General features: G+C 36.4%; 1 protein-coding gene across 3 annotated transcripts in view; it reads left to right on the top strand.

The window, feature by feature from the left end:
- prkg1l (protein kinase cGMP-dependent 1, like) overlaps positions 1–9,472 on the top strand; it is a 21,046-nt gene extending 11,574 nt beyond the window's left edge. Inside the window, exons 6-20 of one of the 3 annotated variants that reach the window (XM_083554138.1) lie at positions 68–173; positions 439–502; positions 605–682; positions 796–890; positions 2,236–2,301; positions 2,397–2,465; positions 3,696–3,792; positions 3,939–4,078; positions 5,440–5,529; positions 6,140–6,281; positions 7,015–7,178; positions 7,344–7,466; positions 8,779–8,838; positions 8,909–8,975; positions 9,051–9,472. In XM_083554138.1, coding sequence (XP_083410264.1) covers positions 68–173; positions 439–502; positions 605–682; positions 796–890; positions 2,236–2,301; positions 2,397–2,465; positions 3,696–3,792; positions 3,939–4,078; positions 5,440–5,529; positions 6,140–6,281; positions 7,015–7,178; positions 7,344–7,466; positions 8,779–8,838; positions 8,909–8,975; positions 9,051–9,137 — 1,448 coding nt within the window. In that variant the 3' untranslated portion in view covers positions 9,138–9,472. Of the gene's footprint in view, positions 1–67; positions 174–438; positions 683–795; positions 891–2,235; positions 2,302–2,396; positions 2,466–3,695; positions 3,793–3,938; positions 4,079–5,439; positions 5,530–6,139; positions 6,282–7,014; positions 7,179–7,343; positions 7,467–8,778; positions 8,839–8,908; positions 8,976–9,050 lie in introns of those variants that run through there. The other 2 variants (XM_083554137.1, XM_083554139.1) reach the window with 2 other exon arrangements.
- The last annotated feature ends 778 nt before the right edge of the window (positions 9,473–10,250 follow it).

Here is a 10,250-nt window from a genome sequence, read left to right as displayed (position 1 = left end):
CTCTCTCTCTCTCTCTCTCTCTCTCTCTCTCTCTCTCTCTCTCTCTCTCTCTCTCTCTCTCTCACAGCCCTGATGAGCAGTAAGCTGTGGGTCTTCGAGCGACAGACGTTTCAGAGGATCATGCAGAGGAGCAGTGTTCTCCAAATCACTCAGTGTGTGGATGTTCTCCGCAGGTCAGAACCTTCATTTCACAATGTCAGACCTTAAAACAAGTCATTCATCAGACAAACAGAAAACATCACTGCAAGCGTTCGATCCTATTAAAGCTTCCTGGAGGGTTTCTATAGCATGTGTACAGACCTCGTGCAGTGGTGTTCAGCACGGCAGAAACCGAGGAGTAATTCTGGGGAAAACGATCAAATGCACACTGCGAGGGTCAGCGCCATTTAATTCCTTCCCTCTGTTTACTTTTCTTTCTTCATTCATTATCTTTTTCAGTGTGCCGTTACTCTGCGCATTACCAGAGGATGATCTCATTCAAATCTCTGATGCTCTACAAGAAGTAAAATCTCCCAACCTGGCAACTTTATATAAAGTTATTTGTATGTACACTGTGCTAGAAGTCTCACACAGTTTTGCATTATATACACACACCTTTCTTCAGCATCATTACAGTGATGGTGACTACATTGTGAGACACGGCATTCCTGGAGACACCTTCTTCATCGTGAGCAGTGGTCAGGTAAGAAAACGACAGACAGACGAATGTAAAAAGACACATAGAGAACATATCTGCAGCCTAAAAGCAGCACAAGACTCTTAAAAGTAGTTTGGACTCTTTTGTTTGTCCATCAGGTGCGAGTGTTAGAGAGGCACTCGGTCAGTGAGGACAGCGTCTGCGTGTCCATCCTGTCCAGTGGAGACAGCTTCGGGGACAGAGCTCTAAAAGGGTAAGAAACCTAAGAAGAAGCTTCCAGTAGGGGGCGATATCCCCCACTACTACAGTACACCATCCAGGGGCAATACACTTTTCTTTTTCATGCAGTTCAGATGACGTTTTTCCTTCTGCAGTTATAATGTTGGCATCATAAAACAAACATTTTCTAAAATAAAAAAGATACTACATATTTATTAAAGAATAAATAAACATAAATAAGCATTTACTGATAAATTATTCAGAATAAACAATGTACCTCAATAGAAGAAAATACAAATACAAATAAATAAAAAAAAAAATAAAGAAAGAAAGAAAGAAAGAAAGAAAGAAAGAAAGAAAGAAAGAAAGAAAGAAAGAAAAAGAAAGAAAGAAAGAAAGAAAGAAAGAAAGAAAGAAAGAAAGAAAGAAAGAAAGAAAGAAAGAAAGAAAGAAAGAAAGAAAGAAGTGATGAAGAAACAGAGGAGCATATTTAGGGAGGGACAAAAAGTGAATGAAGAAAGAAATTATAGCATGGTGAATGAATGGATGGATGGATGGATGGATGGATGGATGGATGGATGGATGGATGGATGGATGGATGGATGGATGGATGGTTGGATGGATGGATGGATGATTGGATGAATAGATGGATGGATAGATGGATAGATGGATGGAGGAATAGATTGATGGATAGATGGAATCTGGGAAAAGAAGAAAGAAAGAAAACAAAGACTAGATATTAAGAAAAAGAGAAAGAAAGAAAGAAAGAAAGAAAGAAAGAAAGAAAGAAAGAAAGAAAGAAAGAAAGAAAGAAAGAAAGAAAGAAAGAAAGAAGTGATGAAGAAACAGAGAAACATATTTAGGGAGGGACAAAAAGAGGATGAAGAAAGAAATTATGGCATGGTGAATGAATGGATCGATGGGTAGATGGATGGATGGATAAATAGATGATGGATGGAGGAATAGATGGATTGATGTTGGATGGATAGATGGAATCTGGGAAAAGAAGAAAGAAAGAAAACAAAGACTAGATAAGAAAAAGAACAAAAAGAAAGTAAGAAAGAAAGAAAGAAAGAAAGAAAGAAAGAAAGAAAGAAAGAAAGAAAGAAAGAAAGAAAGAAAGAAAGAAAGAAGCGACTAGAGGGAAAAAGAAAAGGAGCATTTTGAGATTTTGACAAAAGAAGAGTGTGTGGCTGTGTGAAGAACACTTTAAAATCTAGTGGAACATCTTCCCAGAAGAGTGGAGGTTACTGTAACAGTGAATGGGGACTACATGTGGAATAACATGTTCAAAAAGCAGATAATATTCAGGGGTCCACAAACTTCTTTTCAATATAGTAATAAATCAAATGTTAACGTACCTGTTGACTTTTTTTCAGAGAGGTTTCAAGATCTTTGAGTGTTGTGTCTGCAGGTGGGGTCACGTGTCTGGTCATAAACAGAGAGTAAGTATTTCATGGCAAATTATTTTCTATAAATATATGATTTGTTATAAAAAAAATAAAAAAAAAAGAGTGAGCAACTATTACCATATTCTCAGGACTGTCATGAGGTTCACAGGAGCATCTGTAGAGACAAAGGAGAATGGAAGCAATGAGTCAAAAGCCAGGTATCCCCAAACTGCATGCTCCTCTGCACTAGCAATACATATTCAAGTGCAGTTTTAATATTTGATTTTCAACTAAAGTGCTGTCATTTTATATTGAATTGAATTAAATTCTTGTTTCCTACAACCACAGCTCTGACACTCTGAGTTCAGATCACTTGGAGAAAATGAAAATGTATATTTATTGTGATCCCACTTATCAGGCAGCAAAGGACATGAACAGCAGTTATACACTTTTGATGACAGAAGACATAAAACTTTAAAACTTTGAAGCCAAGAACAGGAATCGAACACTATGAAGGGCACAGGCTCACCAAAATTTAGGCATTTAGACATTTGAAGACCCTTTTCGGTTTTGGCACCGGGGTGGTGGAATGAACTTTCCCTAGGTGTCTGAAGAGCTGAGTCACTGACTGTCTTTAAATGACAATTTAACTAGCACTAATTATTTTTTTTTCCCTGTGAAAAATTCTTAAAAAAAATGTGCTACAATTCCTCCCAACAGAATTTTAGGCTGATGGTATCCTAAGTTTGCAACCTAGTAAACTTATAGATCTTATTGTTGTAGAATATTATCAGCAGCTCAGGTTACTTGGAGGGAAAAGAAGACTTAAAAACATATTAATTATGATTCCACCTATTGGGCACCAGAGGACATTAAAGTGTACAGACTAGAGGTTGTACAATTAATTGGTTTTGCTGATTAATCGGCACAGATAGTTGAGCTACTGTATCAGCCATCGGCAAAGATTCATACCGATAGTTTTTCCGGGTTCCAGTTCACTGTCATTAAGAGAGCTGTTTGTTTTTACACGAGCGTGTACACTGCACGGAGAGTTTATTTATTAGAATTTACAATTTTTTTTATTAATTAATAAATATTAATATATAATTGATAATTTATATATTTATATTCATAAATTATACGTTTATAAATATAAACGAATAATTTTTTAATTATATGTTTATATTTATTAATTCATATATTGATATTTCATTTAGCACATTTTCATGATTCAGTACTGTTTTTTTTAATGTTTGTAATAAAGTTCAGCACTATTCTACATGGACTGTTGTGCTTCATTATTTTATTTTTTATCAGTTTTATTAATCGGTTATTAGCAAGTACGATCCAACCGAGCTATTGGTTTCGGGTAACCTCTAGTACAGATGACTTTAATGACATTCCCCTTGCTCTCCATGAATCTGAAAGCTGTCTGTTGAAATCTGCAGGAGTGCAGACGGAGGTGCCAGACTGTCCCATGTGTCTCTCGACGATATTCAGGTGCTGTGTAATGTAGGGGAAGGACGGTACAGTCACACACAACTGGTAAGCGTGAAAGAATCCCAATCTTATAGTTATTACAGGTGCAATAGATTTTATCATCTATATTCAAGAGATTAAGTGAATTCTGAGAGTTTGGACTAATTAAATCAGTTGCCATCAGTTTCCGTTTTCTCCCCTTTTTTTTCCAGGTTCATTTGAAGAATGACACCAACTGTGCGTTTGTGCTGAAAATCATAAGTAAACACGCTTTAGTGAGCTCAGGCAACAGAGCACGCATCCTCACTGAAAAACAAATCCTGATAGATGCCGGGTGTCCTTTCATTGTCAGGTCAGCTCAGATTCTCTACAGTGTCCAAGGACATCCTGACAAGCTTCGTTTGAGATATATATATATATATATATATATATATATATATATATATATATATATATATATATATATATATATATATATATATATAGATAGATAGCAATCAGGCATAACATTATGACATTATAACATTATGAACAGTAAAGTGAACAACACTGATTATCTCTTCATCATGGCACCTGTTAGTGGGTGGATTTATATTTATTAGGCAACAAGTGAACTCGACACATTAGAAGCAGGAAAAATGGGCAAGCGTAAGAATTTAAACGAGTTTGACAAAGGCCAAATTGTGACGCTAGACGTCTGGGTCAGCGCATCTCCAAAACTGCAGCTCTTGTGGGCTGTTCCCAATCTGCAGTGATCAGTATCTATCAAAAGTGCTCCAAGGAAGGAATGGTGGTGAACCGGCGACTGGGTCATGGGCGGCCAGGGCTCAGTGATGCATGTGGGGAGCGAAGGCTGGTCCGTGTGGTCCGATTCCAACAGACAAACTTCTGTAGCTCAAACTGCTGAAGAAGTTCATGTTGTTAATGCTCAATGGTTCAGAAGTGTTTTAGCAGCAAAAGCGGACTAACAAAATATTAGGCAGGTGGTCATCATGTTATGCCTGATCGGTATATATATATATATATATATATATATATATATATATATATATATATATATATATATATATATATATATATATATATATACTGTATTGCTAAAATTATTGGGTCACCTGGTCATAAGTTTGGTAGATTTTTAGGTTTGGTTGATTTTTGAGCATCGCATTCCACATTTAGACCCAATTTGCTTTTAAAATTCCCTCCACTCTTCTGGGAAGATGATTCACTAGATTTTGGAGTGTGCTTATGGATATTTGTGTTCATCAGCGACGCCTACAAGGCAGGTACTGATGTAGGTGAGGTGAGGAGACCTGGGGTGCAGTCAGCTTTCACATTCACCCCAAAGGTGTTCAGTAGGGTTGAGATCAGAGCTCTATAGCAGGCCACTCAAGATCTTCCTCTCCAAACCATGTAAACCAGATCTTCAAGGAGCTCACTTTGTGCAGAGTTATTGCCATGCTGGAACAGGTTTGGGTTTCCAAGTTCTAATGAATGCAAAATTTTATTTTTACGCGTCTAAAGAGGTCCTATACGATTGAGCGCCTCCAGCTTTGTGGTAACAGTTTGGAAAAGAACGACATATATCAGGAAAGGTCAGGTGACCCAATACTTTTGCCAGTATAGTCTATATAAAATGCATGCGTGTGTTACAATGTCAAAGAAAATGTGTTCATATCTGCATTGTGTTTGCATGTGTCTATTTTTTTTTAGGTTATATTGTACCTTTAGAGATGCAAACTGCCTCTACATGTTAAAGGAAGCGTGTTTGGGTGGAGATCTGTGGACTTTACTAAGAGAGAGGTAACATCTGGGTGAAAACATTAACGTGAGGTTCAATATCCACTTATGCATCTACACTGAATGCCCACTTTGATGCTGGCAACCAGTATGCCTCTTGTATTATTCGATCAATCATGAGTTACAAGTCAATAGAATGGAGGGAAAATGTGATCTTTTGGAGTGTTTATGGTACCAGATATAAAGAAATGCTGATTTTCGTGGATTTTTCTTGATTAGACAGAGTCAAAACTGAATAGCTAAACTGGTTTGAGCTGAAAAGAGGGCTTTGGTAACTCAAATATCTACAACAACCATGGTGAGTAGAAAAGCATCAACTAAACATTCAATCTATGGAGCCAAGAACATCTGAACAGCTGACATTCCAGTCAGGCTCAGTCTCACCAAAATGTTTGAAGAATCCAAAGAAAAGACCACAAGACATTTCAAAACTTTCAACAGTTTCAGTGTCGTGTTCCTATTAAAGTGACCAGTCATTGTTTTACCTTTAAAAAGAATATATATGATATAATTGTATAGCATTTTCACTGATATTCTACAGTTCAAATGAAGTGTATAAACGTTGTCCTACTGTACCTTGAAGAAAGTGATATCAGCTTTGGGCATGTTTCAGGGGTTCGTTTGATGAAAACGCAGTCCGTTTCTACACAACCTGTGTTCTTGAGGCTTTGAGATTCCTCCACGGCCAAGGCATCATCCACAGAGACCTGAAACCAGAGAATGTGCTGCTGGATCAGAAAGGATACGCCAAACTGGTGCATTGTTCTCTTCTTTTACGTTTTCTACAGACCCAAAAATTTTTTTCCCCACATAATTTTTGGACTCCAACTTAATTTCTTAAAAGAAAAAAAAAGAGAGAGAGAAATAATCTATAATTCAAACACACAATTTCCCTGTATTTGTATATACAGTTTAATTAAGTACAAAATATAAGGCATTATCATGTACACTGTAAAGGGAAAAAAACCTAGAGGTTCTGACAGAGTGTTTTATTCGACACTTTGTGCATTTAATGCATTTATATTTACATTTAGGAACGTTTCTGGCATCGCTTACATTGTAACATGCCGAAAAATCGGCGTTTCAAAAACGCTTGTCATCTTCCCAAGTAAAAATTCCAGGGTCGAAAAGATTAAGGTTACAGCTGTACCTGTGACACTGTGAGACTCCTGCCAAAATGTAAAAATAAATATCTCATTTACCACAAACACCTTATTTGTAGGATATTTGTGTCTGTTTTTCAAAATATCATTCGGCCCCTGTTTATATTTTACTTCAGAAACAATATTAGAAGTGTAGTAGTTCCTTGTAGCTTCTTGTTATAGGAAATCCATCAACAACCTAATAGAAGAGAATAGAATATTATATGCTGTGACACATGACAAAACAACCATCCACAACTTCTCTCTCTCTCTCTCTCTCTCTCTCTCTCTCTCTCTCTCTCTCTCTCTCTCTCTCTCTCTCTCTCTCTCTCTCTCTCTCTCTCAGGCAGGATTTGGCTCTGCAAAGCAACTTGGTTCTCTCCAGAGAACCTGGTCATTCTGTGGCTCAGCAGCTTACCAGGCTCCAGAGATCCTATTGCACAAGGGTCACAGTGTCATGGCAGACTTCTGGGCTTTAGGAATCTTTGTATACGAGTTACTCAACGGCATGTAAGAGTCACAATTCCTCTTCGCCCAGCATATTCCTTTAAGCACATTGAGCCCAAACAGAATCCCAATAAATAATCATGAAATGGTCATTTATGTCAAATAAATATCAATCAACGTGCATCATGAAAATATTTCTTATTTTTGTGTATCCCAATCCCCCTGCAGTCCTCCGTTCTCAGGTTCAGACCAGCTAAAGATCTGTGCAGCTGTTTTGAAGGGAATCGATGCCATAGAGTTCCCAGAGGTCATCAGCGATCCTGCGGCTGATTTCATCAAACAGCTCTGCAGGTAAAAAAAAAACGCCAACAGTGTTTCTTATTGAAGCCAGGATGAGCCACGACTTTCTAAAAATACTTCTTCAGACCTTTGAAAGCTACTGGTAGAAAGGGACGATGCTTATAAATGCATATGAACTTTTATAACAGTTGAAATATTTTTTGCCTACGTTGCAAACTCATTGCAAAAAAGCAAATCAGCATTCTTCTTTGATAGAAGCAGTTACTACTAGTAACTATGTTCCTTTCACCATCAACACCATGATGCTCGAAAACATCATACATAACTTACTTACCTACAAATGTGAATGAATTCTGTAACGAGGAACGATACAATTCACCTGATTATTATCTGGTGGTTTAGGTCATGTGATTAAATCAGTCAGCAATCCATGTATTCTGGATGAATGCTGAGAGTATTGGTTCGTTGAAAGGTTCAGTGTTGTATAGTGGAGCTTCGATGGGTCTTCATCGAAGAACAGCTGGATATTTTCTAAGAAACCTGAGAGCGAGACAAAAAAAAAAGGAAGTTATTTGTCATCATTAGGAGGAGAATCCATGAGAGGTAATCTCTAAGTCCATTCAGAAGCAAGCCCTGGGGAACGGCATTTTGTGAGGTTGCCAGAAAAAGAAAACGGATCTCTCCTGTTTTTTTCTGGAAATTCTGGAAAGTTTAAGACAGCTTTTGACATTTTCAATTATCCCAAGCGATATTCGAATGTGCTTTAACGTCTCTATCAATGAATAAATCAACACTGGTTCACAAGGTTGCAAATTTAGGATAAAACTCAAATTTTTTTTTCACAAAAAGAAATCTTATGTTTATCATCTCGCATATGTAGCGTTAATGTGGCGCATCTTCAAGATGCAAATCGGATCGGCCTCAGTTATGGACATGCACATCCCAAATGCACAGGCATACTTGGTTAATAAACCTGATTCTAATTTTTTAATCTATTCGAACTGGTATGACTTCATGTCCTCTTTAACCCAGATCATAACTTTAAGTGAATAATCTTTATGCAGGCACTGCTCAGCATATTCTTTACATTTTTTTTAAATCCAATTGTCCTATGAGTCATGTTCTAAATACATTTTTAGAAAAATCAGATCGGTCCATTGATATTATGGCCTAATTTTTTTGCCAATAGATTTATGATAAATAACCCCAATAAAGTCCATTTTGGTTCCAAGTCCAAAATCGGTACAAAAGTTCAAGGGAGTGAAACTTATTTAAGTCACTGCACACACAGCTCTCTATGCTCTAATGTATTAAGTGGATTTGTGTGTCATTTAGCTGATGTCATTAATCACACCGCTTTCAGAGAGAATCCCACAGAGAGACTGGGCCAGAGAAACGGGGTCACAGACATCCAAGGACACAAGTAAGCTCAGAAATTATTCACTTTAGCAATTTTAGCAATTTTTTTCATTTACCTTCCTTTGTTTCCGCAGGTGGTTTAAAGGATTTGATTGGGACGCAGTGCGTAAAGGAACACACCCCCCTCCTATAGTACGACATGTAAGAACAGCAGAATGGACCTTGTTGGTATGAACATTTGTTATTGCGTCATCATGCCGTTTTCCTACCTTGCAGGTCCAAGGTTTTCTGGATCATTCCAAGAGTGACAATCACAAAGACTTATCACCTGGAGATGACTCTGACTGGGACAAAGATTTTTAAACTGATTATTGGTTATACATGATCATGTTGAAAGACTGTTATGAAGGACATTCTTTATTGAAAAACTTCAGCAAGTGGATTTTTTTTTTTTTCAGATACACACCTTAAATGTAATAATTTATAATAAGAATTTAAATGATTTTTTATTAATCTGAAAGTAATTAAGCTCAGTTTCTATGATTTCATCAGTTATCTTTATACTAAATCTGTTTAATGTAAAAGTTACAGCTGAATCATATTCGTTTCTTTATAAAAGGGTTAAACATGTCACTGTGTTTCATGATGTTTCGTTTTGATTATAAAAAAAAAAACTACTCTAATACAGGTTGAAACAATCTTCCTATCTTTAAAATCCACAATATTGTTTAATGCATTTGCAATATGATCAATATACTAAAAAAACATTAAAAAAAAAAAATTATAAAACTATATATAAAGTTACTATTACAAAAAAAAAATAGAGGTGGAAAAGTAAAAAAAAAAAAATTCATAGTAATAAAAAAAAAAAATGACGAGAAATCCAATTGAACTGAAGTGCATAGCAATCAGAAAATCTATGGTAATAAAATGTAAACAATATCTATACGAAAATCTTAAGCTATGGTGGAGAATACAGGTAAAAAAAAACAAAAAACAATATTTAGTAAATCACTGCAATTTTGACGTGATTGGTCTAGTTTTTAAATTCCAAGATGTCAAATTCATGTTTTAAAGAAATGTAAGAACTGTAAATGTTTTCTTCTGTCACAAATTCTAATAAAAATCTAAATTAGCAGAGGTTTTTGTATTGTATATGCATAAGTATAATTGCTAGTCCAAAAAAAGTACAAAATAAACCATATTAATATAAGGTCTGTATTTATAATAGTCGTCAAATGTTTTCTAAAAAGATTGATAATAGTTTATTTGATCTATCTATCTATCTATCTATCTATCTATCTATCTATCTGTCTGTCTGTCTGTCTGTCTGTCTGTCTGTCTGTCTGTCTGTCTGTCTGTCTGTCTGTCTTTCGGTCGGTCTGTCTGTCTGTCTGTCTGTCTGTCTGTCTGTCTGTCTGTCTGTCTGTCTGTCTGTCTGTCTGTCTGTCGGTCGGTCGGTCGGTCGGTCGGTCG

The sequence above is a fragment of the Silurus aristotelis genome (genome assembly GCF_946808225.1).
Source record: "Silurus aristotelis genome assembly, chromosome: 11".
In the NCBI taxonomy this organism is placed as follows: domain Eukaryota; kingdom Metazoa; phylum Chordata; class Actinopteri; order Siluriformes; family Siluridae; genus Silurus; species Silurus aristotelis.
The sequence above is the reverse complement of the archived record's forward strand: the minus strand, read 5'-3'. Positions and strand labels throughout refer to the sequence as shown.